General features: G+C 41.0%; 3 protein-coding genes across 6 annotated transcripts in view; all 3 read right to left on the bottom strand.

Annotated features, from left to right (window-relative positions):
* Positions 1-978: 978 nt before the first annotated feature.
* gpr84 (G protein-coupled receptor 84) lies at positions 979-3,260 on the bottom strand. 2 transcript variants are annotated; one of them, XM_051415821.1, is made up of 2 exons: positions 3,122-3,260; positions 979-2,510 (listed from the first exon to the last, which is right to left on the bottom strand). In XM_051415821.1, exon 2 carries the CDS (start codon positions 2,501-2,503, stop codon positions 1,274-1,276), a length of 1,230 nt encoding a protein of 409 aa, XP_051271781.1. In that variant the 5' UTR covers positions 2,504-2,510; positions 3,122-3,260; the 3' UTR covers positions 979-1,273. The 2 variants fall into 2 exon arrangements, with proteins under 2 accessions (XP_051271781.1, XP_051271782.1); XM_051415822.1 differs by having other exon boundaries at positions 979-2,504; positions 3,122-3,223.
* On the bottom strand, positions 979-7,819 carry LOC127372274 (G-protein coupled receptor 84-like). The gene is made up of 2 exons (XM_051415820.1): positions 6,458-7,819; positions 979-1,145 (listed from the first exon to the last, which is right to left on the bottom strand). The coding sequence occupies exon 1, from the start codon at positions 7,810-7,812 to the stop codon at positions 6,571-6,573; it is 1,242 nt and encodes a 413-aa protein (XP_051271780.1). The 5' UTR covers positions 7,813-7,819; the 3' UTR covers positions 979-1,145; positions 6,458-6,570.
* Positions 7,820-8,998: 1,179 nt separating this feature from the next.
* LOC127372272 (zinc finger protein 385A-like) overlaps positions 8,999-25,671 on the bottom strand; it is a 30,319-nt gene continuing 13,646 nt past the window's right edge. For all 3 annotated transcript variants that reach the window (XM_051415815.1, XM_051415817.1, XM_051415816.1), the window contains exons 2-8: positions 23,461-23,606; positions 19,793-19,903; positions 12,760-12,934; positions 11,903-12,223; positions 11,318-11,505; positions 11,139-11,225; positions 8,999-10,986 (exon numbers count right to left, since the gene is read on the bottom strand). In XM_051415815.1, the coding sequence (XP_051271775.1) occupies positions 10,759-10,986; positions 11,139-11,225; positions 11,318-11,505; positions 11,903-12,223; positions 12,760-12,934; positions 19,793-19,903; positions 23,461-23,606 (1,256 nt within the window). In that variant the 3' untranslated portion in view covers positions 8,999-10,758. The remainder of the gene's footprint in view (positions 10,987-11,138; positions 11,226-11,317; positions 11,506-11,902; positions 12,224-12,759; positions 12,935-19,792; positions 19,904-23,460; positions 23,607-25,671) is intronic.

The raw sequence follows: 25,671 nt of genomic DNA, 5'->3' as shown, positions 1-25,671 counted from the left end.
GCCACAGAAAAGTGATTATTTCCCCCAGTTTTTTCCACCAGTTTACTAGCATACTAACATACTTATCAAAAATTTGACTGGCATGATCAAAGCTCTCTCTGACCATGTATGACAGGGCCTGACAAGTTGTGTTTAAGATGTCCTTTAAAAAACAATTACAGTGCAAGTAGAGCAACAAATGTCCCAGGCCAGATACAAACCAGGGACGTTGTGGCTCATGGCTTAACAACATGGCTTTTTTTCTTTACCTCACTAGGTAGGGTCTGTAAGGTCCTTCACTCATGATCAGAGGTATGAACTGTGCTCACAGCCTGGGGAAGCACAGAGCATAGTGTAGAGGCAAGTCTACATTACAAACATGTGACGGGTTACAAAAAAGTACCATAGTTTAATATCTTAAGTATAAATGTGGTTTGGTTGGTCAGACAGCTGTAGTCTTGTTTAAATCCAGATAGGTATAAGATTTAAGTTGCAAACTCCCCCAATATAGTGCTGATTGAGGTTCAGTGTCTTTGAAAACAATGGCATGTGTACTAATATTAATAATGATAATAATAATAATGTGTATGACCTTGGGGGTTGCATGTGTTAGTCTTCTTGTAAGAAATCACACAGTGTAACAGTTGGTAGGGCGTGGACATGAGTATGAATATTATTCGTCTTCGTCAGTATCCTCAATAAATGAACGCCTTGACAAAGCTCAAGTATGCACACGCCACCCACGTGTCAAACTAAAGGTCAGATCACTTAAACCCTCTTTGCCATTAGTCATGTGCTAACAGCATGTTAGAGGCAATACAGAGTTGAGACACAGGTTTGAGTCATAACTTCCTGAATCAAAAAATGTGGCATGCTGTGTTGGACAGGAATATCCTGCACTGATTTTATAACATTGGTGGTTTCTCATACAATTTTACAGCAAGCCAAGTGGTGATGTAAAGGCTAATTGTTGAGCAAAATTCTGAATGCAGCTGTGGATTATGTATTAGAAAATAGACTTTATTACATAAATAACATAAACACATCATGTCATTTTGTACAAACATAGGAAAGAGCATAACAGTGTGAAACATAGATGTTGTAATGGGAATGGAAAAGTCTGAAATGTTGGTTAATGCAACATGAATGAAATGGTCAAATTCAACCTGTGCTTTTGTTCACTTTATGAGAGCTACTCCTTTCCTTCTTTTCCATCTGTTTTCATGTCTTGTATTTCATGAGGATAATATCCTACTGGGCTTATATCAGGAGAAACATCCGACAAGTTTAAGCTTCAGGATCTCAGAGTTGAGCACCGGGTCCAGAGGCAGGTGAATGGTGCAGCAGCCCTGGTGAGCAGCACATGGTAGGCCTGTCGAAACTGCCGGTTCATAACAGCATAGAGCATGGGGTTGATACAGCTGTTGAGCCAGGTGAGGTTCGCACAGAACATGTGCAGTACCTGCGGGGCGCGGTTATGTTTGTCGGCTATGTTGAGCAACAGGAAGGGGACAAAGCAGAACACAAAGCACAGAAAAACAGTGAAGCACATTCGTGTCACACGCTTAAATTCACCGTCGTCTCCTGAAGTTGCTGAGTGGGCAGAAGATACTGTAGTGGCAGGAGCAGGTGTAGATAAAGGTGATGTGGGGATGATATCAGGGGAAGACTTGTTGGCTGCTAAGGAATTTGAAGCCTTGGCAGAGTTCTTTTCACAGGCGATCTCATCTGTATTTCGGGCTAGATCCGCCTGGCTGCTTATCTCACAGCTACATGTGTTGGCCATACCACTCTCCACACCACTGTCATCGGTCCCTTGTGTGGAAGAAGCTGGTTTCTTTCTGGAGGACCGGCGGCTGAACCTGTAGCGGAGAAGAGCTTGTGAAGCAATCTTGACACGTCTGTAAATGAGGAGGTAGAAAGCACCCACACACCCTAGACCGACAAAAAAGTAGAAAAAGAGCAGGATGGTGGTGTAGGGACGTCCCCTGGTACGATGGAAGCTGCACGTGCACACGTTTGGCACGAACACATAAACATGCCATAGTGGGCCAAAGCTGGCCAGGCCCAGTGCCCATGCTGAGATCAGGAGTAAAACAAGACCACGGTCAGAGAAGACACGTTCAAACACAGCTCTTTTTGCGACCAGGAAATATCTGCTCACTGCTACCAGGCAGAGGGTGATAATGGAAACAGAGTTGGAGAGGAAGAGGAGCAGGCCGAAGATGTTGCACCAGAGCTGACCACTGCGCCATCTGAGGTGTAGATAGGAGTCAACTGAGATGGGCTGCAGTATGGTGCAGTACAGGAGATCAGCCACAGCCAGGTTGATGATGAGCACATTGAAGCGAGTCCTCAGACGTGGGTCTAAGGCGAAGGCTAGAATGGTCAACAGGTTCCCCACCGTGCCAGTGATGGTAACAGCACATCCCCACAGCACAGCGAAGTAGCGGTAGCCCACAACCGAAGGACTGTAGCAGGAGAAGAGGTCCTCCTCAGTTTGGTTTGTGTGGTTCATCAGCATTCTGTCACTAAAAGGAATCAGAATATAGGTCAACACATCTGTAACATGCTCACGGAAAGTTCAACAGAAACCCAGTTCACCCCTCCTCTCAAGTGTTGGCAGGTGAAAAGGGAAGTTGCAGGTGGTCTAGATAATTCACCACTTCCTTTTTAACAGACCTCTCTTGGACAGAAAGCTTTGTTTTGTTCCATTACATTAGAGAGGCAGTTTTAAATATAAAACATTTTCAAGAAGTTTTCTGCATCTTTAGGAGGATCTAATGTAAATTCAATTACAACTGTTGAGAGCTGTGGCTCTTGTAGCCTGACGCATATATAATTGGTCAACATTAGCCATTATAAATAAGTATTAATAAACAAAAAATAGAAACAGGTTTTGTGTACGGATCTCAAAAGAATTGCCCTCTCTGTAACAAAGAGTGCTTCAGCTTTTTTCATCTACTTTAAAATGAAGTGAAGTTATTTTTTATAACTCATTTAGTGAAACATTACGTACAATAATGCTAGAATTGAACACAGATAAAACATGATAAAGAAAAAACCACCATGGGATTTAGGTAGATATAATAGCAGTAATAATAACCCCCATTTCAAAACAAAAAACTCATGAATTTCTCACCTTAAAGCTGAAGAGACTTTCTAATTGTTGATGTGTAGCTGTGTCATTCTCTGCATTGATCTTGTGTGCTGAACGTCTCCCTTTCTGCTAGCATTACTTTGTATTTGCATCCGCTGTGTTGCTTTAGTACCCTCTACATGATGAAATAGTATGTAGGGATTTTCCGTATCATGTTTAAAATCAGGAACTTGACCTCAGCAAATCAAATATTTTAATCATAACTAATTTTAACATGCACTCAACATTACTTACATAGATCCAGTTTAATGATTTTATATGTAATTTTGCTTTTACAATGACAAATCAAGTCATTAGTCATTAGTTCTCACTGAGTTAGTTCTCAGCATAAACAAATTCACGTCATTTACCTAAAGTGTGAGTCAGTGGTATATTCAGCGATTGCACACATTTATGAACGTGAAGTAAGTGTCATTTCCAGTGTTTCCACACTCATGCTATAATTGGGTGCATGAGTGGTTTGTATTAAGAAATATGCACATAATGAAAATACCCCCTGCTATAGTCATACAGTCTTAAGGTAGCCTACACTTTCTTGCTGTACTATATAATATATAATGTGGTGCAGATGAGAAAAGGTGCATTTAGTCATTTCCATACAGACAAATCTCTACGGAGACATACCGTAGTTTTAGTATTGTGCTTGCTCAGAGTTTATGTTTTATAGCGTATTTTGGTCTGCTTTTATTCTTGTCCATGTTTGTGTTTATTTACTTCAATTAGCATACCTTACATTATGATTATTGCTTCAAACTTCTTTATTTTTTTATATTCACTGTAGGCTGCCTACATTTACACCTGGCCAGGGACTACCAATGAAAAGTAGCTTATTGGCTACTTCTGTCATATTTACAGTGATGTTTATTGATATTTAATGATAAAAAACAACAAACAAATACATGTGGTTGTTGCCAGTTGCCATTTAAGAAATAATCTAGTCATCAAACAAAATTAGATTTTATTTTTTCATTATTTTACTTAAATAATGTTGTCCATACTTACTGTTTTGTCCTTACACAGTGAGGATAAACATCAATAGCTGCTCCAGTGGTAATTCTGTCTTTACTGCAGCTGCAATAATAAACCAGTTATCGCCACACAAGACTAAATGCTTTAAGACACAATGTAATGTTGAGCTTTTTGCGGTTGCACATACACTTCCTGTTTCTGTCACACAGGGCTAAATAAAGACCATTACGTACAGGCCCAAGTGTGAACATCCTGACACACAGAGCAGTAAGTTGAATGCTGCCAAATGTGGAACAATTATTAAAACTGTCAGTGACTTATTCCCTTTAGGCAACAAAACAGAGCTAAAGTGTTGCTACAGTGTAGTTACTATGTCTAACCTAGTATGTATGTTATTGGTGAAATTGATACTTTGCATGTTTAATGAACTATTGCAGAAATTAACAAAAAAAGAAAATAAAACAGACATAGAGTTTTGCCTCAAATATAGAGTCATATGTTGCAGATTGGAGGATGCTTGAGAAAGTCAGTGCTTGATAGAAACGTATTTATCAGTTTCGTTTAAAAGGATCTCCAACGTCCATCTGATGATTGGCAGATAGTTAAAGGTCCAGTGTGTAACATTCAGGAGGATCTATTGGCAGAGATGGAATATCATGTTCATAGGTATATTTTCATTAGTGTATAATCACCTTAAAAATAAGAATAATTTTGTTTTGTTACCTTAGAATAAATGTTTTTATGTACAGAGGGGGGTGGTCCTCTTCTACAGAATCCACCATGTTTCTACAGCAACCCAGAACAGACAAACACTGGCTGTAGATAGGACCTTTTGGGTTTTTCATTTGGGTTTCATGGTCACCGTAGTTTATCCTACACGCTTGGAAGGCGAGCAATATTCAAATGGTTGCAAGTAACCGGCACTGACACAGACTTTGTTTACACTGGGCGTTAATAGGCTTCTTGGGTGATCTGTTCCTAATTGTTTGGGTCTTGTCCAGATGTGTTACCGTATGTTTCAGGTACTCGGGAAGAATAAAAAGAAAGGTACAACCCAGGCTGTTATTCTGGGAAGGTTACTGTGTAGTTTTCACATCTACGTCCACTCATAGTATGTAGTTAACCTCCTATTCTCACCACTGAGTGGCAGTAATCCACCTTGGTTGGATGGTTCAGGTTGAAACTGCTCGTGATCGTGCACATCGGTCATATGGACTTGGAGTCCAGTTTTTGCATCTTGACTTTAGTGGAAGAACAATACAAACCCCACATGTTTGAATATGACCTTTATCTTTATTATCACCAGTTATGTAACATATTACGTGAGAGTGAATATCATCAATATCATAGCATTAATATGTATTGACTTCAATAGTGTAATACTGGTATTTGCTGTATTTGTTGTGAATACTTTCCTCAACTACCTCCGTATATGTGACCATGAACTTTGTCCAATAACACAAGCTAAAGTACCACCCAGAAAATATATTTTTTTTGGAACTGGAGTGTTTATTGAACCTTCTGACAAATTTATATATATTTTATTTCATTTATGACAAATATCAATTTGCAAATATGAGTTTTAATTTGTATCATTTTTGTTACAGCTGGTATTTTTGTGCCATTTATTACTCACAGTTTGTTTATTTTAAACAAATAAAAACAAACACACAACAAGTAAATTTAAACATACAAAATAAATCTTTTTCCATATTGCACAACGTCATACATCTTCTGTATCTGCTGAAATGAAGCTATCATGCAGCAATAACAAACCTACCAGTGGGACCAGCATGGTGGATGAGGAACTTTTTACTTAGTTTGGTCCATTTTTTGGCTCACAACCTCCTTAATTTGCATTGCCGTAGGCCTGAAAACAGTTTCTGTCCTTGTTCAGGCAAAGATGGACCTTACATTACATGTTTTTCTTACTCTAACTTTCTCAAAATTGGCAAAAATATCCTTGAAAAACCACTTGTGGGTCACTGATTGTCTCAATTGAAGGCCCTCTGCTGCATGAGTTACTGATCCCTGGTGGATTATCTGTACACTGGATGTGTCTGACTGTATACATCAGGTCTTTCAGGAAAACAAATATCACACTGATGATGTAGAGGTCTCAAAAATTTGGCGTTACAGGGTTAAGTTCCACAAGGTCAGGATCTCAGAGTTGACCACCAGGCCCAGAGGCAGGTGAATGGTGCAGCAGCCCTGGTGAACAGCACACATCATATAATTTTGTACAAACATAGGAAAGAGCACAACAGTGTGAAACATAGATGTTGTAAAGGGAATGGAAAAGTCTGAAATGTTGGTTAATGCAACATGAGTGAAATGGTCAAATTCAACCTGTGCTTTTGTTCACTTTATGAGAGCTAGTCCTTCCCTTCTTTTCCATCTGTTTCACGAGGATAATATCCTACTGGGCTTATATCAGAAGAAACATCCGACAAGTTTAAGCTTCAGGATTTCAGAGTTGAGCACCGGGTCCAGAGGCAGGTGAATGGTGCAGCAGCCCTGGTGAGCAGCACATGGTAGGCCTGTCGAAACTGCCGGTTCATAACAGCATAGAGCATGGGGTTGATACAGCTGTTGAGCCAGGTGAGGTTCGCACAGAACATGTGCAGTACCTGCGGGGCGCGGTTATGTTTGTCGGCTATGTTGAGCAACAGGAAGGGGACAAAGCAGATCACAACACACAGGAAAACAGTTAAACACATGTGTGTCACGCGCTTCGTTTCCTTCTCTCCTAAGGCTGTGGAGTGTGACGAGGGCGCTACATTTGTGGGAGCAGGTCTCGGTGAAGATGATGTAGGGACGATATCAGGGGGAGACTTGGTTGCTGATGAATGTGAGGCCTTATCAGAGCTCTGGTTAGATTGGGAGTGGTTTTCACAAGATATTTCATTTGTATTTTGGGCTAGATCCGCCTGGCTGCTTATCTCCCAACCACATGTGTTGGCCATACCACTCTCCACACCACTGTCATTGGTCCCTTGTGTGGAAGAAGCTGGTTTCTTTCTGGAGGACCGGCGGCTGAACCTGTAGCGGAGCAGAGCTTGTGAGGCAATCAGGACACGTCTGTAAATGAGGAGGTAGAATACACCAATGCAGCACAAGCTAATTAAGAAGGAGAACAAGAGCAGGATGGTGGTGTAGGGACGGCCCCTGGTCTTGTGGATGCTGCACATGCACACATTTGGTACAAACACGTAAATCGGCCATAGTGGGCCGAAGCTGGCCAGGCTCAGTGCCCATGCTGAGATCAGGAGTAAAACAAGACCACGGTCAGAGAAGACACGTTCAAACACAGCTCTTTTTGCGACCAGGAGATATCTGCTTACTGCTACCAGGCAGAGGGTGATAATGGAAACAGAGTTGGAGAGGAAGAGGAGCAGGCCGAAGATGTTGCACCAGAGCTGACCACTGCGCCATCTGAGGTGTAGATAGGAGTCAACTGAGATGGGCTGCAGTATGGTGCAGGACAGGAGATCAGCCACAGCCAGGTTGATGATGAGCACATTGAAGCGAGTCCTCAGACGTGGGTCTAAGGCGAAGGCTAGAATGGTCAACAGGTTCCCCACCGTGCCAGTGATGGTAACAGCACATCCCCACAGCACAGCGAAGTAGCGGTAGCCCACGATCGCAGGGCTGTAGCAGGAGAAGAGGTCATCCTCTGTTTGGTTTGTGTGGTTCATCAGCATTCTGTCACTAACAGGAATCAGAATATAGGTCAACAAGTTTTTAAAACCGCTTTCAGGCAGCGAGCAATTGCTCGCCGCTGTCTCAAATATTTTCAGTGTCTGCTGCACTGCTGAGGTCGCTAGCAGTGCAGTGGTAAGGAAGGAAGGCGGCTGGCTGTTTTGTGAACAAGCAAGGCTTTCAACCACAGAAACTAGACTGAAGTATACAACACAGGAGGTTATTTTAATCTGAGTTTCTTGAATTATACACTTTCTTTTCACGAGTGAACAAACATATCAGTGAATAGAAAAATTCATCATAAAAATTTAGCATTTGTTTTTATTTCTCAATCAATTGACTCAACCAATTTTTATTTTGTTTTTAAAAGTAGCATAAAGGTGACCCATATCTAAATTTAATACTACAACTTTGCGTTGTAAATGACAATAAAATAACTCTGAACCCTTGAATCATCTACTGGTCCAGTTACCCAGTAAAGATGTTAAATAACTAAAGACTGCAGCCATATCTAATGTCTCTCTCTCTCAGCTAAATACATTGTAGATGCTTCCATTAGTACATATGCTCACAATTTAAATGACATCTGAATCTTTTGTTATATAAATTGATTCATTGATAAGTCCAAAATGTGCAGAATTATGAAATGCCCATTGAATGGCTTGTTTTGGCTGACAAAGACCTTTTGTTATCACTTTGGCAGATAAAAGTTTTCAGTTTCTCACCGTTAAGTTGGTAGCTTCCACTTGTCGTTTTGTGCATGTTCATGTATATCATCTGCAGTGATCTTATCCTCTGTCAGGCTTCCTGTTAACAAGTCTTTTTTATATATACATCCTCTTCCTAAAGTTACCTCTACATACAGTGGATTTCTATTGTCATGTCTCAGTGTTTGTTGTCCAGTACACTAACCTGTAAATACTCGATCAACTTCTAATCATGAATAGTTTGAAATCCAAAATGCAGATATGCTGTATTTTAATGTATCTGTCCATAACTCTATCTAAACAGAAAGTAATATGAAATATTTTAAACATTACTCACACTGTGCACTCACATTGTCACATTACTAAACTACTGATACAACCAACTGCATTTGCAATTTATTGTTATGGTTATATCTCATTACATTTGAAATAAATGGGGGGGGGAATCACCAATCAACATTATTTACAACCATAAACTCAGTTTAATGATTTTATATATAATTTTGTTTTAATTTAACAATTAGGAAGCCCCAACATGTACATTTTGTCATTTTTTAATTATCTACATTTACAGTAATGTTTTAATACACTTCTCCTAAGTAACAATTCATACATTTGTAGACATTTTCTTTTTATTGCAGTTAACAAGGAAAGTTAGCAGGAGTGCTTAAAGTATTGCTACAGTTTCCGCTTACTAAAGCTTCCCTCTAATGTTTCACAAGCCATCATGACATTGTTCACTGGGATAGTTCATGTAGGGTTTGAGCACACGAGGCAGAGCAGACAAATTAAACATTTTTATCGCACTACAGGCCTATAATACTACCAAACATGGTGTGTTGTTTTTTTTTGCATACAACTACTCATTTGTGTATGTGGTCCTTTTCTCTTCCTTCTTTATCATAATGCTGGTGTCTTTCATCCCACTGTTTTCCACACTCCTGGTATGAGATTGTGGTGAAAATGTGGTCTGAATAATTAAATGTGCACATAATGCAAATACCTGCTACCAAAGTCATAAATCAACCCTTGTCCTGCTGTGCTCACAGTGTTGAAACTATTCCATTAAGACACTGAAACCTTTATGTTTTGCACAGTGATGTGCAGATGAAAAGATGATATTCATAATTTTAAATGCATTTAAACCATTTACATGTACATGTAACACAGACTTTTACTTATGTGCTTTGGGGGACTTTATGCACATGGTTGTTGTCAGTGGCCATTCATGGAGAATGTGGGAAATCATCAAGGGAACCATTTAACTGTAGACAGTTACCTTTTGACCTTCACTAAAGAAACTAACTTGTTTTTCAGCATGGGTTTTTTCTCTCTTTCTATTGTTATTTACTCCAACTTACACAGACTGTTGGAATAAACACACATAGCTGCATAGTACACCAGTAGCAATTACTTCTTTACAACAACTCTACCTTTGCCAGACCATAAATGTTGTTCATGTACTTAATCAGTACAGTTTTAAGACTTGATGTCATTTCTACCCTTTTGACTTCCTGTTTCTATACCACAGAGGTAGACCATATAGGGCATGTGTGAAATGTCAACATACAGTACAGAGAAATGTAACTGCAGAAACGGTACGTAAAATGTTGGTACCTTTTCCTCTTTATAGGCCACTAAAACAGAACTTTACAGTGGTACAATCCACTATACTGTGACAGCTACGGCATGATACCAGCTAACATCAGAGGCAACTACTATATCTAACCCAGCGGGGAGGTTTTTGATAACATTAATGCTTTGGATATGTTGTGAATCCTTGCAGAGGTGAACATTAAAAACATAAGAGAGGTAGGGTTTTGAGTCATACAGTGGATCATATGTTAGATGAAGATATTTAGTCAGTTGCAGATTGGAGGATGCTCAAACAAGTCCATGCTTGATAAAAACTTGTTTACAAGTTCCTCTTCAAACTATCTGCAGAGTCTACTTTGATTGGCAGATAGTTGAGTGATGAAGGGAAGCTGGGGAGGATGGAAACATACAGTCTCTTCGAAATATCAGAGATTTGTCAGTTATCTCTGGTTCTCCCTGTCAACGTAACAGCAGTGGTCTGCAACCACTGTATGCACCATAAAGAGTCTTATTTGTGTTCACTGTTTTTATTATGATGAAACACCATCTGGAGCCATACCAGCTGATTTGGCTCTTGATGGCACATGGTTGCAGGCCTCCACTTCACAGTGTGCTTCTTCCTGATTCTGCCTCATTCTCTCGCCATCAGTAAGGGGTGAAGAGGATTGGCCCATGTGTGGTGCGGATGGGACCTGGAGCGGGCCTTAGCAGGCTGAGGGGTGTTCCCTGTAGGAGGTGGTGATGGTGATGCGGGTGAGAGGATGGGCCAGGAGGACGTAGTGCCAGCTGATTGGAGGAGGCTGCTGCTGCCATTGCTGCAGCAACAGCCAGAGGACTTGGTAAAAGTCCGGCCCCCAGGGTTTTTGGAAGTTCCTTTGAGAAAGTCAAGGAAAAATAGAGGTTGATGTAACACAACTTTAAGTATTGAAGCACACAACAGATTTCCTCAAAATGAAAAAATGTTTTTTTGGGGAGATTTGAGAAATGTGGAATATGATGTGAGAAAGACAAAGTGAGTTTTCTACCATAAAGTCTGTGCGCTTCTTATGCCGACTGAGAAGAGGATTAGGTTTCCCTGCAACTCCATCCCGGTGCCTCCGGCTAGATATATGCTGAAACATAAAATAAGAAAGGACAAGGACATTTAATATTGAGGAATTGCTTGAAAACTACTTCACTCAGGTTCTTTGTTTGGGTTTCTCACCTGTTTAAGCTGCAGCTCTGAGTTGACTCTGACGTTGCAGATCTCACAGTGGAAGGTGCGTTCCTGAGTGTTGGGGTCAGAGGACAGCTCCCCTCCTTGCTCTGGACAGGGTTTAGGACCCAGACGTGGGTATGCTTTAATGGGTCCCAGTCCGCTCCGAGCCTCGAGAATTGTTTTGTGTTTGGTACCTGGAAATAATAAAAAGATTGAGGCCATGTTAGAGTGCAGTGCGTATCGTTTTGTTCTCAACTGCTGTTTCCAAGATCAAGAATGAACTTTGAATCTCAGTTTTTAAGGCAACATTGACAAGTATAGGTGGCAAGAGGTAAGGTTTTTATCACCACTAAGTCAAAACATACAGTTTTTAAACTGCCATTCTTACCACTAAGTGGCAGTAATGCACCTGCTTTAGTTTTTAAAACTGAAGCAGAACAAGTGCAGAATTGTTTGTAAAGAGCAGTGCTTCAGGTTGATTCTAAGAGTGCGTAGTTCATAATGCTATTGTTTATAGACATTTCACTATTTCTCACAAGGTTGTCCTTACTCTGTGGCGTGATGTACTTATGAATATGTGCACTCACATACCTTTGTTATGTGCCTCCAGTTGTGAGAGGGAATTAACTGCTACTTTGCACAGGGAACAGTAGAGAAGCTTCTTGGCTTTCTCTTCCTCTGACTCTCCTGAAGAAGGGCTGGGTGCTGGGGACGGCGTGTCAGGAAGACCGGCTGCTGCTGGATCTGCAGGGGGGGTACTTAGGGCCACGGAGGGGGAGGGAGAGGATGGCAAAGGTGTGCTGACAGAAGGCAAGAGGAGACACTCTGCGTCTGCTGAGCTCAGTGTGAGTGTTGGAAGGTGGCTAGGGGTCAAAGGTGACTTGTTAGAGTTGGGACAGGATTGGGTGTCATCTGTAAACAGCACAAAGTTTTCAGGTTAGTGAATCATTTCTGAAAAAAAATCAACATTCAATAAACCCTTCATCCCTGATGATCATGATATAAAAATACCAATGTTGCTTTTCCAGCACTAGTGCCGGCATTAAACTCTGCCTCTTTGAGGTTGAAGCCACAGCTGTGTCAGCCCATCTGGACCCGCCAGCAGGTCTAACCACCCCTGTGTGGTGACACCTTAGGTACACAGGCCTTAGTGACTGATTGCTCTACTTTTTACATCCCTATTGTGTTTTTTTCTATTGTTACAGTTCAAGTCAATATTTATCTGTGAGATTAAATCTTGAATTTTTTATGTGTATGGATCAGAAAGAACGAATGTTTAATTATTTTTTTTCTGATTCATATTAACACTACATTTCTTAGTAGACACCAGCCCTCCTCTCTGGTTAGTTTCTATCCTATCACTTCACACAACAGCTGTGTTTTGCATCTGTGCCGTTCTGTGACAGATTTCTGTGTGTGTAACATCATATGTCACAGGTGATGCTCACCCTGCTTATTAGGATCAGGCTCAGGGCTGGATGGCGAGGGGCCTGGTGGGGTGGGCGAAGCAGTAGGGGGAGGGTGTTGCTTGTCACCATCTTGGAGACGAGCTGTCTTGGATGTTTCGATCCCCTTCACCCTCCGAGCATGGCGGTTCCCCTTATAGTGGGCCTCTGCCTGGCTCTGGCAGAAAAACAAGACACATCAGAGGTTTTTTATAAAATCCTGGATTTGAATGTGCACGACAGGTTCTTGTTTCCATTTTTAAGAGAACATTTCATTTTATTCACCATGATGGTTATCTTTATTCCAATTTTTTCTTGCCTCTTCTCTCATCTCATCTGTGCAGCCCTCTTCTACCTTAAACATGTAAATGTCTTCACATTGGATTACCTCTGCTTTGCTGTTAGAGTTGTAGAAATTTGAGAAATGTGGTTGTGGAAGGTGCTGTCTCAAATAAATGAGGATTTGGAGCGTTAAATAGTAATGCTTTCCATTCCCACAACAACTACTGATGAGATATATGTATATAGCAGGAACTAAACGACTGAGTGACTGTTTCTTCCCTGTGTCAATAAATGTTACACTTAAACAAACCAACCTATTTGTGACCACAAGGATGATCCAATAATTACTCACAAATTCTGACATATATTCTGTCAGCCTGCGTTTTCGGAGCATTACAGTTAAATGGCCGTTGAACTGATGGTTTGTGGGTCTGATGTGCTGATGAGGCTGTCAGGGGAGATTAGCCTCTAGAACATTCTCGTCTTCCTTCACTTCTGGTGTAATCACTGAACTGGTTTGCTGAGCTGATGATGATTATTGAGTGGTGGGATTATCTGAAATTGGCTGTAGGGCTGTGGGCAACCAGTGACAATTGACAGTTGTCAGTTGCTGAGAGACAAATAGAGCAAATCAAGAGGAATCTGTGGTATGTGTTTGCCTGTTTGTCCTTGTCTCATTACATTTAAGAGGATCAGTTTAACTCAGGGAAAGGGAATATGAATATATATATATATATATATATATATATATATGAAGAGGAGTGGACATTTAAGTAAGTCCTTAGTATAGGTGCAGAGTTTGGGTTTTAGTTAGAGCTAAGTGCTGACAGCAATTGTTAATCAAAAATGTTTCCACAAAAATGTATTCTTTCTACAATATCTGCACATGGCAACTACAATATGGTTATGTTTAAGGAGAGACCTTGGTTATGGCAAGTACACTAAGGTTGGAATATGGTGAGGATTAGAATTGCACACTTAATTGAAATATCATCAAAATGGCAAAAGCTGCAATTATTTGATGAAGGTAAAATGTGTGACAAAACAGCATTATAATTGTACTGTAAGTACTGTAGTGCTGCAGAGATGGCCTACAAATCTTCTCCAGATGTAAGAAAACATGTTTGTTTGGTACAGACCCCAGAAAATGTCACATCATCATGGTATTATAGTTTTTTCAGGGAAAATGAAAATTGTGATGTAGAAAGTATAATTTCCAATAATCATAAATCATCATATCGTAATATCAGTCAAAATATAATTGCAATATGATTTTCTTTTTACCACCTTGTGCAGCTCTAGTTAAGATTAGGCAACTAAAACACAGGGTTACGTTTTGGGAAAGCTTGCAGCTATATTTAATTAAAACGGTATGTGCACAAACTCCATTCTCCTACATGAAAGTCTGTCATGCTATACACCACCCCAACCTCAATACCCTTACTTTCCGCCCCACTACTCTACCTTGTGCACTGGCACACAACATTGGCATTGGACATAAATCGTGAGGTGCAGAAATGTCCAATCTGGAAATCAGTCCCAGAGATACTGGGCTGGGAAATCAGCATTGCTCTCCAAGTCCAGATATGCATCTGCATGTCAGCTTCAAATGAAATCAAAGGAAAGTGTGAGGTGTTAGGGGACAAATAGTTCCTGTAAGCTCCTCACTAATACAGTAATACAAGAGTGTATGTGTGACTGTATGCACAAGCAGTGGCCTGGTGGGATTAGATAGGTTTCATTATGTCAATAACAAGACTAGATGACCTGCATAAGGCGCGTGACAGGTACATGTTGGGGGCTCTGTGGGGTGGGATGCCTCAGTGAGGCAAATGGACCACTGGGACGTGTTCAGGATGCCTCTGTAAGCCTGAGGTATTAACTGCCAATGATAGTTACCCATATAGCCCTCATCCTGATTGGTGATGACAGAAAGGCAGATATAGCTCTGCCTGTGCAACCCAACTCCTCTGGCTGCTGTTTCCCAAAGCTCTGCAATTAGACAAGGAGATGAACCCCATGCAACTCCACGCACAAATGACAGCAGAGAGCTCCAAAGGCACAAATCCTCAGCGCTCCCTCTTCTCTTTGCAGTGTACACTTTGTGCTGCTGTAGTTCTTATTTTCCTCTCCCTTTCTGCGACTCCCAACCTTTTCTTTCTGCCTGATTACTACTTATTACCTTTGATACTTTCACTCTCCCTGTGACCTTCAGTGTCAGGTCTTAAGAAATCAATGACTGTGTCCCATCAATTCAAGCATAAAAATCTTGACTGCCTCTGAGGTGGGGGTGGGATGCAGCATAGACAATAGGATGTAAAAGAGATAAAGGCATCCGTTGTTTGGAGTTAAGAGGAAAAGTGAATAATGAGAAAATATAAATGATGTTCGGCATAGTAGGTGAAATGGACTGAGAGAAGCTACGAAAGAGCCTATGGAAAGGGAGATTAAGATGAATGAGGAGGCAGAGATGGGATTTAAGAGGGAGAAAATGAGAGCAAGTGAATGTCCCTGAAATCCTTTTTTTCTCTAAGCAGGATGTGCTTTGATGTTTTATCTATAAAGCGACAAAGGCACAGAAAGCAGAGAGAGCGGGTCTAGCAGCCAAATCTACTGTACGGGGTACTGGCAGCAGCGACAGGAAGAGGGGGTGGGAAGAAGCTGGAGAGGTGGAGAGAAGGAGAAGGGGACAGATGATACAGTATACCCCACAGAGGGGAGAAGCAGAAACATGAAAACTGACAAGGAAAGGGGTGAGCAAACTAAGTTCCTGAGCAGACAGGAGATATGAATGAAACAAGGTTTGGTGTGGGCCTGAGAAGAACAAGAGGAGAGGGAAATAAAGAGAGAGAGAGAGAGAGAGAGAGAGAGAGAGAGAGAGAGAGAGGTGTCCAGTGTGGTACTGCAGTGGTGACGATGGCTAATGCAGCATGGTGTGACGTCAGCCTTGCAGCAGAGCTGAGCTAAACACTGGCAGGCTAATCTGTCCTCTGTGGCCTGAAATGAATTGCAATGTTATAATTACAACATGTGTGGCTCTACAGTCTAGTAGCAGCGAGAAGCACCTGCTTCTGAATGGCCACTATCAATCAATCTGTCTCTCTCACTTTGTGTAAGTACTGGAGAACTTAACAACGGCCTGCCTCAGACATAAACACAAAAGCAAATGTTGGTATTATTAATGTATTTTGGTTTGTGTTGAACCTTAGGAAGATGAAAAATATGTTAGTGTTGATCCGCTTTTGAGCTGCAGCGCAGCCCAGACAGCATGAGTAAGCCAAGCACTGCACTGTAAACAGAGTATTCCTTCATTATTAAAGAATGTCCACCGTGCTTTAAGCTCCCAGTCTCTCGGGTTACTGTGGAAAATGCTGTGGAGCTGCAGCAGAGCAGATGCACACCGCGGCTCACAAGTAAAACAGCAGGCAGAACAAACAGGTGGCACAATATTAGAGTTCTCACCGCATAATATACACATGACACTAGTTAGACACACTCAAACACATGCGGACATGCATTTATGTAAATAGTTTTATATAGTTTATAGCGTTAGTATGTAAATATGAACATGCTGTAGTAAATAAAAGCGCCCCCTTGCTTTGCCTCCTTGTTTTGTACCCCCCTCGCTCGTGTAGACCACGTGAGAACATGCAGGTCTGAGCAGGGGAGATATAATTAAGTGGCCCCTCACAGTGTTACACAAGTTTCAGATGACTCCCTCCCTGACTGTGTCCTTTACACACCACTGCATTTAGAGTACAAGTATTTAGCGCTTCATCACTGGAATGCATTTATATTTTTAGCTAGGCTTGTGTGTCAGGCTTTTGTTTGATTTCTACTCATGTTTAGGTTAGAGGTTACAGTGTATTGTAGGTCACAAACATCCATGCATCCCTGAAAGCCCTTTCCGTATTGATAAATGAGCATCACTCAAATTCATCCAAGATGTTTAGTTGCACTGCACTTTTTTTCACTTCTGAGTTTGACTGAAATTATTGTGAGGGACATTTTAAGAGGTCATGTTTATTGGTTTTGTGGAGATAAATGAACAGAGGCAACATCATCATAAAAGCTGTGGACCACACCAGGAAAGAGCTATATATGTTCTTATTTGTCCCTGGAAAGACCATCAAAATATTTCCACTGCACACATGTACTTACAAACACATACACACTGTAAAAGGCCCAGTACTAGACACATCAATCATGTCATCCAGTAGCTGGGTTTCGGATGTCCACATTATGAGTTATTTGCTTTTCAACTTCAGTTAACACTACTGCCTCTTTAATGGGGACACTCAAATCATTCCTCTAGAATTTCATCACTTCTGGCCTCTTATTTCAGTCCCTATGGCTCATGCTGGCACAGCGCCGTCTCTGTCAAGAGTGAAATGCAGAAAATGTGCTTAATCAGCTTTAAGGTAGCTTCGAGGACAAGCTCATGTTAGCTGTGGTTCACCCTGACACGTCTCGCAAATCTCATCAAAATGGACTTTAAAAGCACTCGTTGTACTAGTGTACTCACTATTAACATCCGAAATCTGACAGACAGTGCAGCCCAATACAATCTCTGTACACACAAACTAAAAAGAAACATCCTGACACTTGCTCGCTTTCTATTTGCTTTTCAGACATTGCCTCAAGACTTAGAGATACTAGAGTGCAAAAGGACATTAAAAATCATACTGGACAGTCACAGAATAAATTAAGCAAGCAGGGTTTTTCTCTGTCTTCCTCCCCCCACTCTCCTTCTTTGACAGGCTAAAATTGGAGTTGAGAAACTGTGAACCAAGTTCTCACCTACTCCAGCTGTACAGTCAATCACCAACTAACTTTGGGTCCGGCCAGCTAACTTTTTAGGTCATGATTGAATGTGTCTAGAGTGCAGCTGCAGAGTTTCACTGTTCACTGTGCTTGTACTGTTGCTATGCCTGTCAACCTGTCTGACCTCACAGGGCACACAGGCAGTTTACAAATTCTTAGTAACTTTTGACACAATAAATCCTTGATTTCACACAGAGGTTGACAAAAGCAGCTCTCTAATTTCCAGCCAGCAGCGGCTGATTTTGCCAGCTGAAATGACAACAGCCCTTGTTTAATTATTTAATCCCACTCATGTGCGGGGAGCCAGCAGGGAGTCAGCCGACTCGGCCAGCGGAGTTCTCAGCCACACTGGCTAGGTGGGAGAAGGACTGTAGTGAGCTCTATGGGTCCAAAAACAGAACCGTAAGGAGGAAGCCCAGGGAGGCTTTTTCCGCTCATGTGCCCAGTGAGCAGCTGCCACAGGAATGAATGGGGTTATCCCGTTCTCCTCAATAGAGGTCTGCACCTCCAGTTCCCTCCGTCCATGCAGTCAGTCAATTCTTTTAAATCTGTGTGTGTGTTTTTCAGATGCCTGAAATAAGGTCTTAGTAGAAATTTTAACTAAAATGTTCCAACTTGTAGATTTTAATTAAAAGATTTAATTGATTTAATTATAAGATGGAAGTTTAGTGGTGGTGATGCTGAAGTCATGTGACCGTGGTGTAGTTTGTTTAACGTTATCTTTTTACTTCTGGCGATCACATATGTGCTTCAAAATCATAAAAGTGTTGAAAATGATTTTGCTGAACAATACATGGAAGTATCCTATTCATTTATGTAAACATATTATTTTATGCACTAATCCAAAATTCAATGGAAAAATACCATTGGCTTTTTTGTCAAAGGAACCAGGGTGATGGTAATTAATGGTTGGCATCCTTGCAGCACTCTATAGTACATTTAATCAGCAGATTTAATCAACCATAGCTAGGTAGCTCATGAAGCTAACATTAGTTCCATGAATTGGTTGAAAATGGTGCTTCAGCTGACTTTTGAATGTTTCCTACTGACTACATTTAAAACTAGAATCTTGTTGTCTTAAATATGCACTTGATGCATGATATAATGCTAAAACACTGAGGCGAAACCTACATGTTTCAGACAAAAAGGTAGCATTCTCACAGTTGATGATCAATGTAGAAGACATGGAGATAAAGAAACTTGTTCTTTTATTGCAGTGTTGAGCTAGTTAGTCTAAGTATTATATGATGTGGAAAAATGTAAGATCAGACACAGGTCGGCTGCTTAGCTTACATATGTTTTCAAATGATGTTTTCACATTACAAAAATAAATTTTTTTTATGATGAGGACTTATTCATGTGTTTGGCAAACATAACACTAACTTAGGTAAATGTTTTCACTCTGGTTGCTAAAGTGTAACTTTCCCAAATAAAGAGCAGGACAGAGCTGCTAATGTTAACCTAAAGTGTGATATAATACCATCCAGAACCAGCTTTCACACATTGGGGAATACTACATAGTGGATGTAGTTGTGAGAAAGCCTTTTTTAACATAACCTATAAGCCTACAAACATCATGATGTGCTTGGACACTACTGTCAGTATGAGCTAGTTAGCGAGACATGCTAACATTTTATCTAACATTTGAGTGGATAGACACTGTTTCATCAATTTCTTACACTTTTGGAAAGACTGTAAGAGAGACACCACCTGCCATACTCTTTAAATACCAAGTATCACTCATACTTCTGCCCTATGCACACTGCTTTAGCATTTTTAGAAATCCAAAGCTTGACAGGCCTGCTGTTTCTAGTTAAGCTGCCAAGCTATGATTGGACAATCACAGTTTGAGGGCGGGGTAAAATGAACAATCAAATAGTAGGATATTATCTATAAAAACCCTTCGTTAGAACTATTTCAGGTTTCATACCTCTGAGTTGAAGCGTATTTGACAGACGTTGCAAGAGATGATTGGCCGCTTTGTCTTCACCATAGGTGGCCCGAAGGTGTGCGTCATCACAGCCTTCTGGACGGGATCCATCTGAGGAGAGAAAAACCCAGAGGATTCAGCAACACAGGTGGAGCTCAGAGGGCAATGTTTCTGTGTTTCTCCTAACCGCAGTCCAGTGAATGTGGATGAGAGCGAAATGTGTTAAAGGAAAAAGTGCATGTGAATGACAGGGGGAGCCACTGAAGGAGGATAAAACTGGGAGATAAAAAAGAGTGGAGAAGAGTGAATTGAAGAGGGAGCAGTGATTGATGTGGACAGGAGGGTGTGTGTTTTCTCAGCAGCAGCTGGTGCTGCTGTCTGTGCCTGAGTTCTTGGGTGCCGTTCAAACGGTTTAATTCATGCTGGGCTTAGAAGGGCCTAATTACAGGCTTCCTATCTCCAAAAAATTTTACTTTGTGTGCTATAAAACCTCTGCTCTTCAAAACATCGTGCCAGAGTATTACACAAAACAATAGTTTTTTATTAACAACCTTGATAAGCAATCAGAGATTGAGAAGGTAATATTCATAAGATTGCTGTTGGGACGTTAGGTCCTTATAGTGAGAAAAGTAATCAAAATATTTTATTTTATTTATAACCCAGTACACTGGGTTATAAAAATACAGAAATATACTGAAACTGTGAAAATATTAAATTACCCAAACGTAGACAAGTCTGGGTTTACATAAGAATATGCTGTTGGTAATTAAAAAACAATAACAAAAAACTGCAGATTGGATTTCTAACATTTATGGATTGACTTAACAACAAATAATGGGTAGACATATTTATTTAACAGAGGTCTAACGTCATTACAGAGGTGTAATTACTGTCATTAGGAATATGCAGCTCAACATTTATCCTATTAGGTGAATCACATAATAGGATTAAAACAGTTCATTAAAACAATTAGTATACGGTATACCAGAAAACAAATATGAATTAAAATGTTACACGTGTACACACACAAGACAAACTGAACACTGCTCGCATCTGTCGGCCTGGGGCTGTGTAGGAGAAACTACGGTGGCTGCGAAAGCCAGTACAGCCAGTGTTTGTGGCTGATTCTAAGGTTAAAAAACACAACAATTCCTATATTTGGGTCATTATACACTAATGAGTATTATATATATTTATTTATATTTCTGCCAATGGATCCTCTTAAATGTTACACACATACCAACTGAGCCTGTAATTCTCAGCTCAAACACAGATATATGGCATATCATTCTCTTATGAAATGTTTACTACCTCATTTTTAGATGACTCGAATAGACTCGTGTGAGCTCTTTGACCCATTGGCAGGGTTCAGCAACCACAGCGCTGGGTGTTGCCCTCGTTAAGCAGCCAAAAGTACACTGTGGTTTTACTCAGCCTCTCATCTCCTGCTCAGACTATGAACGTACGCTGCCAAATGAGAGACTGTTTACACTCTCAAGCTCCAGGCACCAGGGGAAATGGTATAATTGGTCTGAAATCTTAAACCCTGTTTGAATCCATTGTTGGAAATATTTATAGACTTTAGCCTGCTTTTTTTCCCTTTTGCCCCAGTCTCTAACTTGTGTCTTCAATTCACCTCTCTCTTGTTTTGTGTTACACCTCCAAATGTGTTTGTTTACATCTGTACGTTTGCCTCTGTGCCAGCATTGTGTGTGGCTGACGGTATGACAGCTTCTGTGTTGTGAATATGTGTATGTACCTGAGTGTGCGTGTGTGCCAACAAGGTAGATAAAAGCCCCTCTCTCACTGTCCTGTGTAGCTGTCGTTCGCCATGTTGATCTCTGTCTGTCTCCCCGATCACTGTGTGTCTTGGGCTGCCATTCTTATACCACCTGTTCTCATCAGGATCTTTTTTCAATACATCTGCCCCTACTGTTATAACCTCATTAACCTATTAGTCCACTTTCTGTCTCCTCTTTCACTCTCTCTACTCCCTCAAACAATGGAGCTTTTGTTGCACCAGAAATTCTCCCTGTGAGTCATATGGATGTCTGAGTTTATAGTTAATTTGCATCTCCATTCTTACATGTGCAGTCTTTATCTGTAGGGTCTCTGTGGTTCAAGATCATCCCTCATTTTGCATTTATTTCTTATTTTTTAAGATAAAATCCTTCCTCCATTTGGTGGTAAGAAAAAATATTTTTTTAGCTGCCAACATTCAGTTTTAAATGGAACATTATTGAACACTGGGGGCAGCAAACACATCTTGAGAGGCTGCTCTGTCAGAGATACAACAGATAGACTAATTTATCTGTTTATAGCACACTTAAACTGTGAGCTGAGAGGACTCATTGCTTCAAGTTGTTTAATAAAGAAGACAAAAGACGACAGTTGGTTCCAGACCTCTAAATCTGGTGTTGTGCTCTTTGACGGCTGTTCGCCGCTTAGAGAAACAACTGAGCCAATGGGTACACAATGTGAAGGGTGGATAGTACTAGTGATAATTTATATATACTTTATAGAGAGGCAATTACAGAATATAAAAATGTTGAATGAGTATTGCAGGAAAATAGACCAAGAATAGTACTAAAATGGGTACTGATATGAAGAAAATCTTAAGAATTCTAACTTTAAAAAATATTTCTTTCCCAAACCAAATAAGTGACACAGAGACTAATAACACATACATTAAACTTTAGCCTGACAGAAACATTATTTTCCTCTGGAGTGTTACAAATCACGGCGGAGGCTCACTCTTTCCCTCTGCACACACTGTGCCGCACTGTTCAGCTTGTGTCTCAATGCAAGGAGGTGAGAGCTACATGTATACTCCTGAGAATCTGGAAATTACCTGTAATCCTGGTGAGTCAGACCTGATATGAGCTCTCTAACTCACAGAAGTTTCTACCCGAACTGGAACATATAGTATATAGTATAGTACAAAACAATAGTATCAAGTGTTTTTGTCAGTTGCCCTTCTCTGTGTCCTTTCAGTCTCTGTAGCCTCTAAAGACGAGCCGGTTGATCAGGCTTTTGAAAAAAACAACAGCCTCCCATCACTGGACTACGGCAGACTTGTTTAAATTTTACTGTGCGGAAAGAGGGTGATTTGGATTGAGGTGCCTTGGCAGTAGTGGCCACACACATTATCCTCGCTGAAGCAGGATGAATCATTAACCTGCGGAAGGGTCATTTTGCTTGAGCGCATGAAGATGAGCTAGACGATAATGTGTGTGTGTGTGTGTGTGTGGTGCACATGCATCCCTGTTTGTCGCCACGCTGACCTTCACATGAAACCCAATCTGGAAATGAGAGGGAGCCGTAGAAAATGCTGACTGTAGAGAACACAGCCTCTGCCTCTTATACAATTGATTAGCTGTAACTCATTTTATTGCAGTAAAACACTCGCCTGGGCATTTTCTCAATTATGCTGAAACTCACTCTGCTGAATAAAAAGTAAACAGCTGTCACCTTATCATTTTGGATTATACAGTATAAATCCATAGCACTTTATCACTTGTCCTTACTCAGGAGGCAACGCTCCAGAACCACAACTGAATACCAGCTCTGTCTTCTGTTAAGTGAAACAAGTTGATAACGAATCCCAGACACCATGTGTGCACACATGTATTCACGCTCGTGTGCAGGTATTGCATGTGAGCACTCACTGTATTAAAGTTGTGGAAGAGGCCGATGCTGGCTGGGTGAGGTGACTCCAGGGGGAACTGGAGGAAGTGCTTCATGTCCAGCGGGGTCGGGATGACGGGTGGGCTCCTGAGGAAGGCAGGGACCGGCCCCGGTCGGTTTACGCTTCCTGTGATAAATGCACAAACAGGGAAATTAGAGAAAAGTTTAATAGCATGAAACCTTATCAATAATATACCTGATCAAGTGTTCCTTTAATAGAGGATATTGTAGAAAAGCACAAATTGAAATCATTGCAGAAGCTCTGTTAGTGACATCAACTACCATATGTAATGAAACGTTTTCTTAAAGAAGCTTCCCCCGGCAGCTAGTTAGCACAGAGACTGGAAACAGGGGAAAACAGCTAGCCTGGCTCTGTCCAAAGATGATAAAATCCACCCGCCAGCACCTCTAAAGCTCACTGATTTACATGTTATATCTTGTTTGTATAATTTTTCTTGACTTCCTGGTGTCTTATCACCACCATGAGGTTAACAAGCCACCGGTGGAGGATCCAGAACAGTCAGCAAAGAAATACCTGACCAGCTGCTGGCTGTAGCTCCATAATTACGTGCCTGCTATAAAACAGGTTCCTGCAGTCTTTAAATAAATATAATACTCTAATACCTCTTTTCTAGATCTAAACCCTTAACTTCAGCCTCATTTTTCCCATATTGAGCCCCACTACTACCCACCCACACCTCTCCTCTCTCTCTCCTTGTCCTGCTCACTTTTCTCTCAGTAGTAGCTGAATGCCTGCACTTGAGGAGTCTTCTGTGATGGGCATGAGGGCTAAGCTCCTTAAGCCCCGCAGCTGGGGTGCTGCAGATATCCGCCTTTTCTCCATTTCTCTCTCTGTCTCTCCCTCACCAGGCACAGTTTTCTATCCCCATTTCATGGTCCCTTATTCTGTCTGCCTGCTTCTGTATTCCCAATCTGTACTTCTCCTCACACCAGCACCAGTCCTTCTAGCGGTTTTGTTCCTCCTTCTCCTCATCCTCTTTCTGTTTTTGCTCTCTCTTTCCACTTCGGCTTTCCGTAGTTATTCTCCTCTTTAGCGTACAAAACCAGCAGGGTGCTTCAGGCCCAATCTGGCTCTGCAGAGAGCATTTGTATAATCTTTTCTCTTTAGATTATATCCAATCATCATCCTTTATTGCTGCCGCATTGTGATGACTACTTAATTTTTTGTTACATTTGAAAAGAAAAACTGGTCACTTGTCAAAACGAGGGGAAGAAAAGACTATTTTGGTAACAGCAGAGGAGGCTCCTTTCACTGACAGTGGGGGAGACGTAAAGAATGTGCTGTCAAGATCAGAAATAGATGGGGGGGAAAGTCTCTCCTTCTGGCATTCCTCTCCAGACCGTTTCGGTCCTTGGGAGGCAGTGGCAGTTGAGGCTCAGCTCTAGCTATTGTTATTTCTGTCTGTCTGCTTTTGCATACGCTGCATGAGCAGGAGAGAGTTTAGGTAGGAAGGGAAACAAGATATAGAAGTGGAGGTCACGGTTTAAATGTCCTTCAGACATGCCATGAATCCCACTGCTCACATGGTGGCCATTATCACCTCTCCAAACCAACCACAGCAAGATTTGTGCTGAGTGAAAAACCAGCGGTAATAACACACCTTAGTTCACACCAACATACGAACATGAAGGAATGAGTGAACTCTCAACACCAGATATCATGAAGGAATGAGTGTACGCAATTGCAAGATGAAGATACGTTTTGGTAGTATTTTCTTGTTTCCTGTGTTTACAAATTGAAACATTAAAGCATACGAATGGTAATAGTCTTTATTTATGTTGTTTAACATTTAAAATCCCATGTGCCCAGCTAGCAGCATCTCTGACCTCCCCAACCTGTCTGTGGCTCTCTGCCCCAAACCAATTTGTTCCTATTGAAGGTGAACATCTTTAAAAATGAGTAATAAATATGTACTTTAATTTAAAAATAGGCTATATAATTTCTGAGAAACAGCTGGACACAGTAGTTTGTAGAAAACATTAGTCAAACAGAAGTAAACTGTGTATTTGTTGAGGATTATTTTCAACTGCAAAGTAATAGAGATTTGGTGAGCTAATGTAGTGAGTATGTACAAGAGAGTGTATGTGGGATTGACTCAAAATAAACTGCAGTGTGTGCATCACCCAGTGTGGCTTACTGATGTGTTTTTAATAGTTTTTGGACAACGATG

The sequence above is a fragment of the Dicentrarchus labrax genome, unplaced genomic scaffold (genome assembly GCF_905237075.1).
Source record: "Dicentrarchus labrax unplaced genomic scaffold, dlabrax2021, whole genome shotgun sequence".
In the NCBI taxonomy this organism is placed as follows: domain Eukaryota; kingdom Metazoa; phylum Chordata; class Actinopteri; family Moronidae; genus Dicentrarchus; species Dicentrarchus labrax.
This window is presented reverse-complemented; position numbering and strand designations above follow the sequence as displayed.